General features: G+C 35.0%; 4 protein-coding genes across 5 annotated transcripts; 2 read left to right on the top strand and 2 right to left on the bottom strand.

The window, feature by feature from the left end:
* Window positions 1-58: 58 nt before the first annotated feature.
* On the bottom strand, window positions 59-3,728 carry LOC110813320 (Phosphoglycerate mutase family protein). The gene is made up of 8 exons (XM_022040403.2): window positions 3,545-3,728; window positions 2,618-2,886; window positions 1,993-2,216; window positions 1,651-1,769; window positions 1,403-1,559; window positions 1,162-1,263; window positions 951-1,070; window positions 59-502 (listed from the first exon to the last, which is right to left on the bottom strand). Exons 2-8 carry the CDS (start codon window positions 2,883-2,885, stop codon window positions 458-460), a joined length of 1,035 nt encoding a protein of 344 aa, XP_021896095.1. The 5' UTR covers window position 2,886; window positions 3,545-3,728; the 3' UTR covers window positions 59-457.
* Window positions 3,729-4,961: 1,233 nt separating this feature from the next.
* Window positions 4,962-6,423, bottom strand: LOC110813318 (major pollen allergen Lol p 11-like). Its single transcript, XM_022040399.2, has 2 exons — window positions 6,135-6,423; window positions 4,962-5,486 (listed from the first exon to the last, which is right to left on the bottom strand). The coding sequence occupies exons 1-2, from the start codon at window positions 6,286-6,288 to the stop codon at window positions 5,161-5,163; spliced, it is 480 nt and encodes a 159-aa protein (XP_021896091.1). The 5' UTR covers window positions 6,289-6,423; the 3' UTR covers window positions 4,962-5,160.
* Window positions 6,424-7,250: 827 nt separating this feature from the next.
* Window positions 7,251-12,213, top strand: LOC110813302 (putative glucan 1,3-beta-glucosidase A). Its single transcript, XM_022040380.2, has 8 exons — window positions 7,251-7,670; window positions 7,765-7,884; window positions 7,967-8,167; window positions 8,253-8,414; window positions 10,889-11,058; window positions 11,146-11,301; window positions 11,401-11,750; window positions 11,829-12,213. Exons 1-8 carry the CDS (start codon window positions 7,479-7,481, stop codon window positions 12,008-12,010), a joined length of 1,533 nt encoding a protein of 510 aa, XP_021896072.2. The 5' UTR covers window positions 7,251-7,478; the 3' UTR covers window positions 12,011-12,213.
* Window positions 12,214-15,517: 3,304 nt separating this feature from the next.
* LOC110813281 (FCS-Like Zinc finger 5-like) lies at window positions 15,518-16,700 on the top strand. 2 transcript variants are annotated; one of them, XM_022040352.2, is made up of 2 exons: window positions 15,518-15,938; window positions 16,435-16,700. In XM_022040352.2, exons 1-2 carry the CDS (start codon window positions 15,613-15,615, stop codon window positions 16,565-16,567), a joined length of 459 nt encoding a protein of 152 aa, XP_021896044.2. In that variant the 5' UTR covers window positions 15,518-15,612; the 3' UTR covers window positions 16,568-16,700. The 2 variants fall into 2 exon arrangements, with proteins under 2 accessions (XP_021896044.2, XP_021896043.2); XM_022040351.2 differs by having other exon boundaries at window positions 15,524-15,938; window positions 16,414-16,700.
* The last annotated feature ends 316 nt before the right edge of the window (window positions 16,701-17,016 follow it).

Genomic DNA, 17,016 nt, shown 5'->3' with positions numbered 1-17,016 from the left:
AGCAAATCGAAAAAAAGCTTCTGTAAAACAGTATAAATTAGATTAAGAAAGTCCAGAATTGGGGGAAAAAGCTACTATATTTCAGTCTTTCAGTTACAGGATTTAACATCCCTCCTCCCACACAGATTTGCATATAACCTAACCTAAAGAGAGTGCATAAGCAGGGACTTACATTTTATTAACCAAAAACCAAACAAAAAAAAAAAACACTTGCCAGCTTTTCGGATCTGCCGGTCAACAACTCTACCCAAGTGTTTAACTGTTGTTTTCTGCACAAGCGCTATACTAATCTCCATTTTTGTAACCTAATTGAATATACCAAACGACTCCAATGCAATGTAAAGTAGGCTTCTGAAGAGGTAAAAAAAGATGCAGGTACATTTTTAGGAGCTGGACGTAAAAGAAGAAAACCAGTGGCTGAAGTTGATCTTCAGCTTATCTGTAATTGGAATACATACTAATGCATCATCTCATCCAACTTCTGCCGGTACTGAGCCAAATGCTGCACCAAAATTCGAAAGCATAAGCTCAGTATCGTTGATTACATTACCATTCTAGGGAATGAACTCAAATAACAAAAACTCCTATCCATGAGCTCCCTCCTGCCCTGCCCATATATGAGGTAAAGAAAGGAGGGCAAAGCACACTGCAGTTAACTCTGGTGAATGAAAATGGAGCAGAATTTTTTACAAACCGAAAACAAAAAAGAACTTTACTCCTACACAACTTTAACCAATGAGGAAGCTTTTCTTTTCTTTTTTCTTTTTCCTGCCCAACAACTAGTGAAGCATAAGGGTTCTAGAAGTAAAGCAAAAATTATTTCCCTTTTCCAGTTCAGGATTACTTATCATATTTTCTCCCTCAATCACATTTGCAAAAATTGAAATGTCATACGTCTTGCATTCACAAGTATGTAAATATAATTCATGAAAAATTCAAAGATTGCATACCCTAGTATAAGCATAAACTCCAGCCTCTGTAGGACCAACGGGACTTCCCCTCCTTATGAATTTTCCTTCTTTGAATATGTAAAGCAAAGGTATTCCAGTTGATAATTCCAAACTAATTACCTGTGAGGAAGAAAAGTAAGGAATTCTCTCTCTTATGCACAAAGTAGGATGTCAGAGTAAAACATGCCAAAAGAAAAAAAAAGGTTATCACCTCCTGGGAAGTAAGTTTGTCGAGATACATAATGATGGACCTCAATGAATTTCCATGCGCAGCAATTAGTACATTCTTTCCAGCAAGAAGCTGGGGTTCAATCTGCAGAATCATATTTGTGCAGTCAGATACTAACTAATTACATTATGTCTACTGCCCTCAACTAATTGCAGGTACAAATGAACACCTCAATAGACCAATATGAATAAGAAGAGATGCAGGAGAGCAAGTAATGGCATACATTATCCATAAAATAAGCAACAGCTCTTTCAGCGCACATTTCCAAACTCTCACCATTGGGTGGAGGGATGTTGTAACTCCGGCGCCACTCATGAACCTGCTCCTTCCCATATCTCTCCGCTGTTTCTTGCTTATTGAGACCCTGTAGTTCTCCATACCTTTAAGAAAAGAACAGCCATCATTCATGGATGAAAATGAAGGGGAGATAATTGGCAAGAAAAAACATCAAGATGCCAATAGAACCTTTACATTCTTTCATTCAACTGCCAAGCAGCTATGACTGGAATAGATTGCTTTTTGGTGTCTTCACTGAAAATTTGACTCCATGCCTTGGCCTGTTCGGTCTCATTATGGATAAAGATAGGGACCTGGCAGCAGCATGACTGTTAGTTTTAGGAGATAAAGAGAAAAAACAGTTATTGATAATCCATGGCATGAAAACTGGTTCTAGTCTATTCCCAGATAGAACATGGAGTCTTCAGCAAACTATAAAATATCAAAAAATTTGGTTTCAGATACTTAACCAAATAGGTTCTGGAGGAAATAACCGAGTTAAATTTTTGCAGCAACTTTAAAAATACCCTGAATTACCTTCTTTCGTCGGTGTTGAGTCATAGCAAGCATGGCTGTCATCTGAGCACGAATTAGGGCTGATGTATATATCATGTCGACAGGTATATTGCTGATTCTCTTACCAGCTTCAATGGCCTCTTCCACACCTCTCTTGGTTAGTGGCACATCAACACAACCAGTAAAGAGATTCTTCTCATTCCACAAAGACTCACCATGTCGAACCAATATCAAAGCTGCTTCACCTGAAAAGGGAACAGAACTTAGAAGATCTAACGGAAGGACAAGGAAATGAAATTGCAATTTGACTAGTAAGTAATACCAAACAATTTGTATTTGCTGGAACCAATTTGGGCATTCAGCTGCTGCAAATTGACTGTAATTATGTAACAGAGGAACAAACAAACTACTTTTGAAATGCCCAAGCCTAGTTTATACTGACTACTCAAGAAGCATACTTTGTAGAATTCGTTTGAAAAATTCACACTTATTACTAAGAAAGAACTCGGAAGTTCCTTCCAAAACGATAAAGAAGTGACATAGAAATAATTCCAAATATAGCCTAAGTCATAATCAACAAGACAATTGTTATCTGTCCCAACCAACATCAACTTGTGTACTCCTCAATTAGAATGAAGTGACCTACTTGGTTTCTTTAAAGAATCACTGGTGCTTTTCCATGAGGGGGATGAAACAGCATCGAAAACTGACGTCTGAGAAACCGAGGCTTGAATTGTGCTCAAGTTCCTTTTTACGAAGCTATAACTCAGCGGTCCAATGTTGATCTTGAGAATTTTTGAAGTCAGTCTTAGTGAGACATTGGCAAACTCATGATGGCATCCGGAGCTTTTGAGAAGTTGATGTCGATGGGAGTCGACAGTCGAAGCGGCGTGGTGAGATACAGCAATAGCCATTCTGGAAATTGAAGAGATCATAAACACCAACTGAATACCTCAGGTTTTACGAGTTAATCAAATCAAGTTCCATTAAGCACGAAATGAACATCAACTTCAACATTGATTTTAGAGCAATAGAAGAAAAGATCATACGCAATCTATGGAAGAGAATAACACTGTATATGTACATTTGTGTATAATCAAAGAAGGGAAACTTGTTAGACAGTCATCATCCAATTCGTTAAGGCATTTATTATTATTATTTTTGAAAAAAGAGAATTTTTAAAAATCAAAATCCAAATCGCAATAGAAGATTTCAGGGAGTAACCACATAAAAAAGATGAAATAAAGCAAAAGAAAAAGGTCGGAGGAGATGTTAAAATAAATTGGATCAGAAAACAGGTAAGGTGTTATGGTAAGTAACACTTTGCTGAGATTCATGTCGAAGCCGTGGGAAAAAAGAAATTCCAATCGCCAGAAATATAAGTCATCAGCGACGAATTAAAAAATCCATCAAGCATAAGAAGAAGAAAAGAAGGTTTGCATAGAAGCACATAGAGTTCCTATTTTCAGAGGAAGAAAGGGATAAGAGAATATTGAAACTAGAATGAAACATGAATCTACAAGTAGGTAAAGGAAGTGAAGAAAAAGGAAAGAGGGAGGGGAGCAGAACTTACAAGAAGAGAGAAATCCGAAGGCAGAGAGAAAAGATGGGGAAATGCAAGAGATAGATGGAGAGGAAAAGGGAGGGTGCGGGAGGCGAAGAAATTTTATAGACGAGAGCGAGAAAAACGAGGGAGAGAAAATGAGCAGACAGAGCCTTTTTTTTTTTTTTTTTTTTTGGTTTTTGTTTTTTGTTTGTTGGGCCTTTTCTGTCTCTGTTATTAGACGAAGACACACAGGTGGAGAGTTTATTACGAGAAAAGAGTTGACGGAGAAGAAGATGGAATTAACAGACACACAAAGAAGGAAAAGAGAAAAAAATGCAGTTTTGATGTTTTTTTTTTTTTTTTCCCCCCCCTCACCTTGAAAAAATCGATATTATTTAATTGTTTTTGAAGGGGTAAATTTTGATACGTGTATATATATATTTATTTATTTTTGGGTGAATGGAATGGAAAAGTTTTTGAAGTGGTTTGAAATATAAAATTAAAACAGTTCGACATTTTAATATTTTAAAAAAGTGGTTGATTAAGTTTTGATCAATGTCTTTTACTGTGCCCTCCAAAATGCTTATTAAACTTCAGACTCAAAACTCAGTCATCCATTAAACTGATATCATATAGAATAAAAGAAACGATAAAATTTATTAGTTAATACTCAAAATTGTTACTTGCCATTTTTAAGTGTTTAGAAAAGTTGACAAATGATAGATTTTAGGCCACCAAACATCTAATGTTGCAACTTATGTTCTCATAAAATCATTGATAACTGATTTAGACCCAAATTAATTTTAATTATTTCAAATCGAATATTTAAAAACACTAATAGAGTACAATTTTTGTCTAGTATTATGACATTACCAAAGATTCGATTCCCTTAAATATATGTACATGTTTGCTTCAACCGTTAGTTCAATTATTACCGTTTGGCATCAAGAAGGGGTATTTTTATTGGACATCTGGTATTTATTGTTGTATGTAGAGGACTATGTCATCATTTTTGTTCTAGTTTAATGTTTTGATGAAACCAAATATACGATTTCCAAATGAGAGCTGGTCAGTTTGAAAGTGTAAGTCTAGCGAATTTCCAGCTCTACATCCCTGTCGCCCACCACGCCGCCACCAACATCAAACAACACTTCAAGCTCCAATCCCTTCTACCTTCTTTAACCTAGTTTTCACACACTCTTGACTCATGGCAGATCAACACCATCAGCTGATATAATTAGGTTGTAGATTGCAATTTTCTCCCACAAGATCACCAAACTAAGCCAATCATAATTTTCAGAAACGCAACCAGAAACATGAATAGAGGAAGAGACCTGGAAACCACCCCATAAGTCACTCATTGAGGTGCTTGGCTGAAACCCATCACACCATAGATTCTTTTATGAGAAAGACTTGGCAAATCATTTGGCAACAATTCCAGATGTGACTGAACAATAATATAATATATATATTTATTTATTATATAATAATCTCCAGTAACAAACACAAAATTAGCTGTATTCTAAACACAATAAGAACAGAGCACACCCTCCATGTATCATCATTGCCAGACAATTGAATAGTCGAAGCCATACTCAACAAATCAAACACATTAAAAGTTGATAAATTAAAGAAACTGTGCTCTAATCATCGACTTCCTGATATTGCTGCAGAACCTGGGTACAGCCAGACATGACCTCGTCAATGTCAAAGCCCATAGCATTGGCATAACGGGTGTTGGATACAATCCCATTGTTATTGGTGAGGACGACACGAGCACGATCACGACCAGCTGAAGGCTCAGAGCAGTTAATCTGGGAACTCCTTACAAGCACTGCATCGCAAATCTCGTCCTGGTGGTCTTCATCAACTCTGATCTTGTATGTTCCAGAGGCATCAGTCTTTCCCTCCTTGGTGTATACCACTTCCATTGTTCTCCTGTCTTGGCACTCCACTCTTACAGTGGCACCTATGGGTAAACCATTAAAATCAATATTAACAAACGTCTTATAATTTCAAACCTAATCACGGTCGAAGATAGATAACACGTACCCGGATGGCAATCAGCCAAGTAAATACGCAAAATCCATTAAGATATACTACCAATAACAATCTCCGCCTCACAAAAAAAAAAAAAATTAATGTTTGGAAGAAAGGAGTTGTACATTTTAGACATAAAAATCTGAATTTGCAAATAAATTATCTCTTTCTGAGACGGGTGGTGGAAATTGATTTGTTCGAAACATAGCGTCAGTTCTCAACGAGGACATTGTAGATGATATTTGACTACACCGGCTTCTTATGTGAGAGAGAGACGTCTACCCGCAGAAGAGTAAACGCTAAATAATAATCGAAAACAGGAGGGAGGACCATTTTCCGTCCACTATTTTGAAATAAACAAAATCCATCACTTATCAAATGAGTCTTATCTACTCAACAGATAACAGTGAGTGCAGTAACATAGTTGTGCAAAATCCAGAGATCAAATCCAATCAAAACAATCAGATCTAGTAAGAAAAAGCAAGAACGGAAGAATAAGGCAAAATGCAGTAGAAACAATTAGATCTAGGCGTGTGTAAATGGGAAGAGGAAGTAGCAATAGAGATAGAAAAGGTACCATGAATGGGGGTGACGGCGTTAGTCTCGAAGCCAGCGCGGCAGGTATCACAGTAGACACGGCCCTCCACGGTGTAAGGATTCCTGGCGGGGCGGGCTGCGGTAACAAGCGCAGGCAGGATGCAGAGAGCCATGAGTAACAATACTTTGGCCATTGTTTACTTGTCCTGTTTCCGAGGGTTTGAGCAGATGAGATCTGAGAGGGAGGGATGAAAATGAAGGAGAAGGGGAAAGCAGAGAGAAGTTAATAATGAAAAGGGGGTTGGGAGCGATGGAGTGATTGATATAATAAAGGAAAGAGTAGAGTAGATTTGAGGAAGTAAATGGAATAGCGCGTAAAGCAGTTTTTTTTGTGCGTGACAGGGAATGAAGGCGGAGGAGGACACGTGGCAGTTTCTGATTGGATAGAGGAAGGAAAAGTAAAGATGGTAAGTGCAGCTGGCGATTGTCGGTGATCACATGGAGAAGGTAAAAAAAAAAAAAAAAAGCAAAAGTAGATACGCTGGATTGATGCAGGATGAGGAGTGACTGACAACCGTTTTGCGTAAATCACGCGCGTGACTCGTAATTAGTCAACAAATTTAGATCAGAATGGGTTAAAAATAATGCCAACGGCCCACTAAACAAACTGGGCTGCAATATTTGAATTTACAATGAGTGGGTGGGCTATAGCGTATTGATAACTTTAATTTATTTTAACATTAACATAAATTTTAAAAATCAAAATATTAAATTATGATTGTTTATTAGTTTATATATCTTTAATTAAAATATGTATAATCTACTTCAAAACAGAACAGGAGCCCCTCTGCATGTAGTATGAGTTACTCCGTCTTTACGCAAATGCAAAATGGTTTGCTTGGTGCAATAAATTCAATCACTTCTCAAAGCTAAATGACGTCTACTATTGCTGGCTTAATCTTATTCAAAATGAAACTATATTTTATATTTTTTTAATTTACATTTTCCTATTGTGTTGTCCTGTGCGAATACAAAAATGAAGCACGCCCTCCAAGTGAAAGCTCAAAGTAAAAGTAATTCTTTGTTGGGATTTGCAGAATCAGGTTGAAGCATGCATCTTGGATTTCTGGTTGTCTACTAAGATTTTTAAAACACTGCTGTAAGATTTGATTCTAATTTTGTCTTCTTTTTTTTTTATTTTTTAAAAGAAATATTAATGTGCAAGATGCAAACTCACATTGGTCAAAGCTTCTACACATTGACTTTGATGAGTTGATCAAATCGGCTGCCTTGCCAAATACATATATATATATATACACACACGTAAATGGAGGGTGGCAGACGATATAGGAGTTGAAAAAGCAGAAGAGAAGAAAGATTGAAAATGGGGATCATGTACGTAAGGACAAGGGTGGTAGTTATAAGCATATGTTTATTGATGTGTTGTTTAGGGACAAGTGATGGAAGGGTAAATGGTGGGTTTAAAATTAAAGCAGTAAATCTTGGAGGCTGGCTCGTTACAGAAGGCTGGATAAAACCTTCCCTTTTCGATGGCATCCCCAACAAAGACTTGTTGGTAAATTAATTTACACCTTATCTGGAATTTTTAACTTCTGTTCTTTTCTTTTCCTTCTTCTCCAATGGCTGTCTTGTCTTTGTTTGATGCACAGGACGGTAAAGGAGTTCAGTTTAAGTCACTGAGGACAGGGAAATACGTATGCGCTGAATCGGGTGGAGGAAGTATAATTGTTGCCAATAGGACAGCCGCCTCAGGCTGGGAAACATTCAAAGTCAGTTCATTTTTGTTGGTTCTTTTTTATAATTTGATTATTAGACAAACTTCTACTCACGGAACAAAACTATGTAATTTAGCTATGGAGAATCAATGCGAGCATGTTTAACTTGAGGGTGTTTAACAAACAATTCGTGGGACTAGACACCGCTGGGAATGGAGTTGATGCTGTTGCTGTTTCCAACACGCCTGGTCATCATTCCAACATTTTTGAGATTCTGCGAGACAACAATGACCAGTCTCGGGTCCGAATCAGAGCATCAAATGGCTTCTTCCTGCAGGTCTTGTATATATGTACGCAAGTGTTAGATTTTGGTTTTTCATGTCTGAGAAAGTAGTAGAATTTTCTAACATAAATATATGCAGGCAAAGACGGAGGAGTCGGTGACAGCAGATTATGGCGGTGGTGGTAATGGATGGGGGGACGATGATCCCTCGGTGTTTGTGATGAAAACTGTGGGACATATGGAGGGAGAATTTCAAGTGACTAATGGGTATGGCCCAGAAAAAGCAGTCCAAGTTATGAAGGTAAGGCAGGATATATATGTAAATAATTTCATCTTCATTGTTTTAACAAATAGTTTACTTTTCAATCATGTTGAAATTTCAAGGCTCCCCATCACTGATAAATCCAGTTGTCAGCTTTCACAAACTCAATTGCCGGTCTTTGCTATGTATCCAATTCAACAATGTCAACCCCCACTTTTTGCATTTGACTTCTCCTTTCGCTTTGACCAGTTGGCCGCTTATTTCTCGAGTTACCTAACATTTAACGCCTACTACTAAACACCATTTGCCTCCAGCTTATTAAACTTTTTGAAGTTAAAATAATAACCTTGTTTTTATACTTTTTATTTTTGTCCAAATTATTCATTTGATCAAATTAATTGTCATACTATTGAAATTTTTTTGATATTGTTGAAAATTTTTCTATTTAATACCCTCTACGTTAATATAATTTAACACATGATATATATATATTTTTTTTATTTTAAATATTAGTTGAATGTCATGTCATATACTGTATCATATCTGATGTAATATAAAAAAAATTATATAATTATTGATTCAAATATATTTACAAATTCTGTACCTGTCTAAATTAGTTTAAGATTAAAAAAAAATTATAATCCTAATTCACTAAATCCCTAAATGCTAAGCATTCTTCTCCGTCTTATTCCTCTCATGACACTTTTCTTCTTAGGTTCCTTGACTCTTCAGCTATCAATCATGAGAGTGTCCAAGTTTTCCTCTTTGTCATCATATAAAGTTTCATTGTAATTGTCATCACTAGAACTTAAATCGGTAAGAACTCACGTTTTTGGGGTTTTTTCGAAGGGATTAGAGTCCCTCTTTTAGTCAAGCGAGAAATGTTGGTGGTGTTTCTATTATTTAGTGGATCTCCTAACGTGAGAATCGTAGGTTTGGTCATTGCTAATATTGTCTAATCATACACTCAACTTTCTCTAGCGCTTGGATCTAATAGCCTCTAATGTGGCCACTATGAAGTTTATTTATGATCCTACCCCAAGTTATCGATGGCCACTATGAAGTTGTCTTACTGTTCTCTCAAACCCAAACATTTTTTCTTCTTCTTCTCTAAACACATCAAGATTACCACCACCTCTTACTCTATATTTAAACCCATGAATTCCGCTACATCCTCATCAATTCATTCCTATTATTGTCAATGGTACAATCCCCTTTCAAATCAACCATTTAATTTGCCTACTCCATATATTCTCCATAATTGAATCGACTCTAATCACCCAAGTGCAAGGTAAAACTATTTGTGGACATTTCAATCAATTTTGTTCATGATATATTCGTTTTTTTTTTTAAATATAAATCAATTCAAACAAGTTAATATATAAATTTTTTTATTGTTATGTCAGATGTCATGTAATATATGACGTTGTATTAAACGTGTATTCAGATCAGTCAAAAGGCATTAAGTGGTAACTAAAGTAACAATATTAATAGTTATTAATATGAAGAGGCTAAAGTCAAATTTTTTTTAAAAAGTATAAGAACTATTTTAATCAAAAAATTGAAGTAAGCACTAATTGACACAAAAATAAATGATACAAGAACCAAATCATCATTTTATCCATTTTTTCAACATTGGTCTTCCGTTAATTAAAGGTATTAAAAAGATTTTTACTATCTCTAAATATTAAAGTTTATTATATTTTTTGTATATACGTTATTATTGACATTTATGTACGCTGTATAAATGCTTTGGATTCTTGTCAATATGTTGACAATGGAGTTTAAAAAAATTCGATATTTTTGTTGAAAATTTTAGTTTTGACCTTAAAATCGAAGTAAATATTTATTATCTATTCTAGTATATACCTTGTTATGTTTAAGAGAATATGTTATTTTTACCCTATTATTTATTTTTTTATTGTTCTTGAAAGTATTTATTAATTGTATATTTTAATTTTTTGAAGATATGTATTATACTAGTTACTTTTTGCAAATGCATAATTTGGAATAAATTTAAAATTTAACGAAGTGATTCATTTGATGAGAAATAAAATTTATTTATAATATGTTTTAAAGTTCTTAGCCAAACACTGATTTGATCATTTCAATAGGAGTAAAGTTTCTTAATGTGAGAAAGTATTTCTTCTCAACCATGATGTATGGATAGACATATATTTCTTAATGTCGTATATGTTGCATAAAAGACCAGTTCATATTGGAGATAAAAGAGTTGCAGATTTGGTAAAAAAAAACACCCATCATTGGAAATTCGCTAAACTTTTGCAGTATTTGTTTGTTTCTTTTACTTTTAGAAAAAAGAATATCTTTGATTTAGTTTATTATGATGTATAGGGTTCCAAATTGAAAGTATAGGTTGTAAAATCTTGTGTCGTTAGATTTTATTTTACATTTTTTTTTTTTTTTTATATTTCCTGCAGGACTAATAAAATTTTATACATTCATGTCTATTTGCGTATAATTGGGTTGGTTTTTCTGAAATATGTGATCAGGAGCACTGGAACACATTCATAGTAGAAGACGACTTTAAGTTCATCTCAACCACTCGACTTAATGCAGTGAGAATACCTGTTGGCTGGTGGATTGCAAGCGACCCAAATCCCCCACCCCCTTATGTTGGCGGATCCTTGCAGGCCTTAGATAACGCCTTCTTATGGGCACAGTGCGTACATATATTTTCCATACGTATACATACAGATTGATCGCAAGAGTGAAGATCAACTCGTAAAATTATTATACCCATGTGCAGGAAATATGGAGTTAAAGTAATAATTGATCTCCATGCAGCGCCTGGATCGCAAAATGGTTTTGAACACAGTTCCTCCAGGGATGGCTCCCGGGAATGGGGAACAACAGATGACAACATAAAACAAACAGTCGATATCATAGAATTCCTCACCGCAAGGTACATACGTAATTAATACTAATAATTAAACTAATCCATTATATTCTTCTTCTTTGATTAATTAATTTACTCCATTATATAATGGGAGATTATGTTCAGGTATGCAAACAGCCCAAGCCTGTACGCTGTGGAGCTAATCAATGAGCCGCTATCACCAGGTGTCTCGCTCAACACAATCACTAAATACTACAAGGCTGGATATGATGCGGTTCGTAAGCACTCCGACGCGTACGTGGTGATGTCAAATCGGCTAGGTACGGCGGAGCCAAGAGAGCTGTTCCCTCTAGCCAGTGGGCTAAAGGGCACTGTCATTGATGTCCACTACTATAATCTCTTCTCCGATGTGTTTGACAACATGACTGTCCAACAAAACATTGATTTCATTCGTACAAACAGGACTGCAGAGTTGAATCATATTGCCACAACAAATGGTCCTCTTACTTTCGTTGGTATAAGGAAAAAACACAGCTTGTTTTGTCGTTTGATAAAATCATTAGGGTTACTGATTGAATGAAATGAAATTTCAGGCGAATGGGTGGCTGAGTGGCAAGTTCAAGGAGCAAGGAAAGAGGATTATCAAAGATTTGGCAAGGGCCAATTGGAAGTTTATGGGAGAGCAACTTTTGGATGGGCTTACTGGACTCTTAGGAATGTAAACAACCATTGGAGTCTGGAATGGATGATCAAGAATGGATATATCAACCTTTAAAATTTACTGCTCTGTACTCAAAGTTTCTTTGTTGGGAACTTGGGAATTGAAATTTAGTTGAGATGTGTTTTCATTTATGTTCCTACTCTAGTCCATTATAAGGTCCAATAAGCCTGAGTTACATACATCAAATGATCGGGAGCCATAAGAATAATGAAATATAATATATCAATAAAATTGTGAAACGGAGAGAGTCTGCAGTTGCCAGAGAACCAAAGTGGGTTTCGGGGATTTTTTAAGTTTGCGTATAAAATTTAGAAAGGAAGGGATATGTATATATATATATATATATATATATATATACAATGCTCTTACTAGTGGTTGATGATAGATAGATAGCAGATTTAGAGGAGATATTTTGCTTGTGATGATATTAATATGTGGAGAGAAGCAAGTTAGAAATAATATGTGTTTCCCCAAGTTGGAGAATTGGAGATTATACTTGGGGTGGGAAGCAAGGCGTTTGTTTAGAAGATTAATGTAGGGCGAAATGCAATTATTAAGAAAAGAAGAGAAAGAGGGAAATGGGACATCTCAACTTCAAGTGGAGCTGTTGGTTTCTAACTCAGTAAGTAAGATGGGACCATCTCTTCTGTTCTATCTAACCCATCATCATTAAGTTATTAGAGATATATGTATATATATATATATAATTACAGAAATTCAACTGCAAATATGATATGAGTGATTAATTCATTAATTAGAGTTATATGTAAAGTACTCAAGATGCCTTTTACTTGTCTCTATATGATTAATTTAATATGTTGGGGATTTTATCATATATTAAAATTAATTGAAGGTAATTAATGGTAGAGTAAAAGTTACTCCCAACACCAAAATCTTTCTTCTCCTAAATTAAATAATTAGATGATTCAAAAGTGATGAGAGGTAAGAGTCAGTCTTCTCTTGAAAAGGGGAGTCGTGGACTCTTGTTTTTTCCAGATCTGAGCAATCAAATTCTACGAAGGAGTTGGAGAGAATAATATTGTTTTTGGTTCTGTACACATCAAAATGACTTGGAGAGCATACAGTCTATATGATATTAATTGATCAGTCCATAGAAACAGAGAGAAATTAAACAGTAAACAGCATTATCAACAACACTTTTTTTCTCTAATAATTAAACTCTTAAATATCTATCTCGATGTGAATCATAAAACAAGTGGGGGGGGAGGGGCTTAATTCTTTCTTTTTTGTGTTACCTTTATTCTCTCTGAGATCATCGTGTGTGTGTATAAAGTGATTAAACTTTAGGACAAAACAAAGCTATATAAAATAAAGGAAAAGAAAAAACTTATGCAGCAATGGTAGAATCTGTACTTTGAAAAGAATGCAAGTGACTCTCTCTCTCTTGCTTCAAGTTCATCAAAAATGGATCAAATCTAATTAAAAAAGTGAAGGCAATAATAATATATAATATTTACGAGTTGTGCACAGCCTATCTGGAATCAAAATCTTGTGTGATCTTGTTTGCTCCCTGAACTGAATTAATGCCATGTTGATCAAGGGATCAGGAACTGCATTTGGAGCAAATCTCTGTTGAAGTTATACACACACATATATATATATATGCACAGGAATGTGAATTATTTTCCTATTTAATTACTCATAGCATATTCTCCACAATCCCAAATATTAATTATTAACCCATTTCCTTTTTGGAAAAACAAAAGGGTATTACTTTTGGTGTTATCTTAATTTAATCTTGTAACCTAGGGCTTAGCCAGATTCTCAACTTCCCACTTCATTGCTGCCTTTCTTGCCGGTATCAAGAACACTGTGAAAAATCTTATGCCTGCTCCTAAGTGATTAAATTGTTAAATTAAATATTTGTTCGGATAATTTTACAACTCTTTTTAGATGTATATACACACATTGAACCATTAATTGCATAGATGCTTCTTTATTTTTCTCCAACAGCTACATATATTAATGATTAAAATAAAATAAAAACAAGTAAATTTGAGGCTAGGTAAAATTGAGAATCAACGGAATCCATTAAAATTGAGGGAACTGATTAATTTATTGGCTTGGGATACAAACAGTAAATTACAAGCATTTTATAAAATATAATACAAGAACAACAACATGAAGAGGAGGATTTAACTACTACCCATAATTTACATAGGAGTAGAGGGACTTGTACCTCTTTGAATCAGACATGATGTTATTTTGACTTACATGTTGATTGCTAGCTAATAGACACTTTTGTACCTTAAGTAATGCCAACCAAAAGCAGGCCATGGTGCCACTCCAGATGCTGTGTGTGTGTATATATACATTTAAAATATATGAAATGAAAAGTGAGTCAATTAATTTGACACCCACAAGCTACCTACATAAATTAATTAACTAAAAGCTTCTCATTAATCTCTTTCGCCATTTACAATATGAATTGGACCAAAACCCAAATAGTATCTCAGATCACGTGATTACAGAGATATTTAGGCAAGTATGTACGTAGACAGGTGTGCATAATTGGCATCACATCATATTAACGGACATAATAATTACAGGGTGACTTTGTCATGGATCCATTGGCGGTGAACAAAAAAAAAAAAACCCAAACCCGGGTGAAAGTGAGTGAATCTTCTCAACTTCTCAGCGGTGTGACAGAGACGACCGCTTTTAACAACCCATTAAAATTAATTTACTCATGGTAATAGTAATTAATAGAGTTAATTAACCTTTCTCTTTTTTTTTTTTTTTTCTTCAATGGGTAATAAGGGTTCTGTAGCTCGTTAGATAATATTAACACATGGGTTTTAATAGATGAATTAGGAGACAATTACATGTGTATAGATTCTATTATTTTCATAATTTCTTTTGTTGTTGTTGTTCTGTATAAATAATGGAGAGCAAGTGGGAAAAGGAGGGGAGGGTAACTCCAAAAAATAATTTGATCCAATGAGTTTGTAGTTGGAAATATGCACGGCCAACTTCTAATTTCATAATTTTGTCTAAATTAAGCCTTCCAGTTTTCATATATACAAAAATTTAATTGCATCGTATTATTAATTTAGAGAAGAGGATATGTTGCCGTACCAGATTGATACCTCTATTTTTACTTTTACTTTCAGGGATCACATACGCACAATTCTGCGCAGGAAATTACATAAATCAATATGGATTCATGAAATTGCAGTAGCAAAATTAAAAAAAATATATATATAAACTTGAAGTATTAATTTAATATTTGTGTGGTAAATTTTTGATTGGCTACCTGGATTCAAGGCTGTCATTAAAAGATACAGAGAGAGAGTATCCAAAGCTCTTGAATAATAATAATAATAATATTATTATTATTTTTTTTATTTAAAATAAAGTAAAATAAAATAACAACCTGCCAAATAAAGAAACTAGAAACATAATAATTTTAATTATATAACACAATAACGCTAGTGACGTGGACTTCCCAATACTGTTAAACAAATGTTATTAAAAATCAACGGTTCAGATTCACTCCTCGGTTTATGGCTCCTCTTTATCTTCCCATTTTTCACTTCTCCTTCACCTCTCTCCTTCTCTCTCTCTCTCTCTCTCTCTCTCTCTGTATCTGTATCTGAAGATTTGGCTTACAGCATTAAAACCAGCAGAAAAAGATGTTGCTGGGGAAGAGGCCACGTGCACCAATTATGAAGAGGACTACAAGCATGACGGAGATAACCTTGGATTTAAACACTTCCACAACTGACTCACGCTCTTCTGATCCACACAATCTCTTTGACGCCCGTCAAAAACCGGCCGTCACTGGTGCTCTTAGTGGCCAACACAGCCATGGTGCTGGACATAATTGGTTAGATCAACGTTTCTCGCCCAGGACTAACCGGAGACACTCGGCTGATTTCCTGGAGACTCCTAACTTCTTGAGAGCTTGCTCTCTCTGCAAACGCCGCTTGGTTCCCGGCCGCGATATTTACATGTATAGGTATTCTCTCTCCCCTCGCCACCTAATTTTCTTTAATTCCTCTTGGTTGACTTGTCAGATCTTTTTGGAGTTGTACATATCACCTTCCTTCCGATCCTTTTCCACTGAAATGTTTTTATATCGGACTTCTTTCCCGGTCACGAACGGCGGGAATAAGCTTTTCTGATCGGAATTTTAATTAGAATTCAAGTACCTTAAGCCTGTTTACTTTTTTGTTTGTTCATTTTTTCCTTCATCTTGTTTCGTTGAATAATAATACATCGGCAGGAATTTATTGTCTTAAAGCTCCTTCCCAACCAAGTTTGACTGCAATTCATCTTTTCGTTTCATGCGTAAAATTAAAAAAATGAATCCTACCATATTATTCATCTACATATTTAGAAGAATATAGAATTTTTTTTTTTGGGTTATTGTTTATATATATAAATATGTATGGTATCGTAAAAGTGAGTCTAAAAGTGGTGGTATATGCCAGGGGTGACAGTGCGTTTTGTAGCCTAGAATGCAGGCAACAACAGATGAACCAGGACGAGAGAAAAGAGAAGTGCGGATTAGCATCGAAGAAAGAAGGCGGCGGATCTTCAGGCACAGGGGCCGCAGCCAACGGGGAGACTGTTGCCGCCGTGTAGAGATAAGTTAGCCATAAATGAAGATTTATGACTGTGAGTGTAAAACATTCTCTAATTATCCGGTGTATGCAAAATGAGCAAGTTTTGTTGAAGCTTGTTATATATAATATTTTCATTATACTTTGGCCATCCAGTTTAATTTCTTTTCGTTTTTTCTTAATTAAAATTGGAAGAGATTCCAACGTCGTCACTTTCTTACGGTACCACTGTAAAAAAAAAATATAATAATAATAATTTATTTATGGATAAGAATTAATTCCCAGATGATCTTTATTCATATTTCTGTGCAAAAAAAAAGAAATTAATTTTTATAGTTGTAAATTTAATTTCATAAAATACAACAGGAGATTCCCTCTGAATGTAGCTTCCATTACAATTATTTTTAATAAATAATAAAAACTTCATAATAATTCAGTAGTTAATATTTGTTTGTTTTATACTTTTGACAT

The sequence above is a fragment of the Carica papaya genome, chromosome 1 (genome assembly GCF_054855325.1).
Source record: "Carica papaya isolate Zhongbai chromosome 1, ASM5485532v1, whole genome shotgun sequence".
Lineage (NCBI taxonomy): Eukaryota > Viridiplantae > Streptophyta > Magnoliopsida > Brassicales > Caricaceae > Carica > Carica papaya.
This window is presented reverse-complemented; position numbering and strand designations above follow the sequence as displayed.

What these genes read in the sequence shown, in the direction of transcription:
- LOC110813320 (XM_022040403.2), bottom strand. Translation starts at nt 2,885, where the DNA reads ATGGCTATTGCTGTATCTCACCACGCCGCTTCGACTGTCGACTCCCAT. An exon ending in TTGCTTATTTTATGGATAAT is followed by an intron (nt 1,264 to 1,402) that starts GTATGCCATTAC and finishes ATGATTCTGCAG; the next exon opens with ATTGAACCCCAGCTTCTTGC. An exon ending in GAGTTTATGCTTATACTAGG is followed by an intron (nt 503 to 950) that starts GTATGCAATCTT and finishes ATTTTGGTGCAG; the next exon opens with CATTTGGCTCAGTACCGGCA.
- LOC110813281 (XM_022040351.2), top strand. Translation starts at nt 15,613, where the DNA reads ATGTTGCTGGGGAAGAGGCCACGTGCACCAATTATGAAGAGGACTACA. An exon ending in CGCGATATTTACATGTATAG is followed by an intron (nt 15,939 to 16,413) that starts GTATTCTCTCTC and finishes GGTATATGCCAG; the next exon opens with GGGTGACAGTGCGTTTTGTA.
- LOC110813318 (XM_022040399.2), bottom strand. Translation starts at nt 6,288, where the DNA reads ATGGCCAAAGTATTGTTACTCATGGCTCTCTGCATCCTGCCTGCGCTT. An exon ending in CGCCGTCACCCCCATTCATG is followed by an intron (nt 5,487 to 6,134) that starts GTACCTTTTCTA and finishes GTTTACCCATAG; the next exon opens with GTGCCACTGTAAGAGTGGAG.
- LOC110813302 (XM_022040380.2), top strand. Translation starts at nt 7,479, where the DNA reads ATGGGGATCATGTACGTAAGGACAAGGGTGGTAGTTATAAGCATATGT. An exon ending in CAAATGGCTTCTTCCTGCAG is followed by an intron (nt 8,168 to 8,252) that starts GTCTTGTATATA and finishes AAATATATGCAG; the next exon opens with GCAAAGACGGAGGAGTCGGT. An exon ending in AACGCCTTCTTATGGGCACA is followed by an intron (nt 11,059 to 11,145) that starts GTGCGTACATAT and finishes ACCCATGTGCAG; the next exon opens with GAAATATGGAGTTAAAGTAA.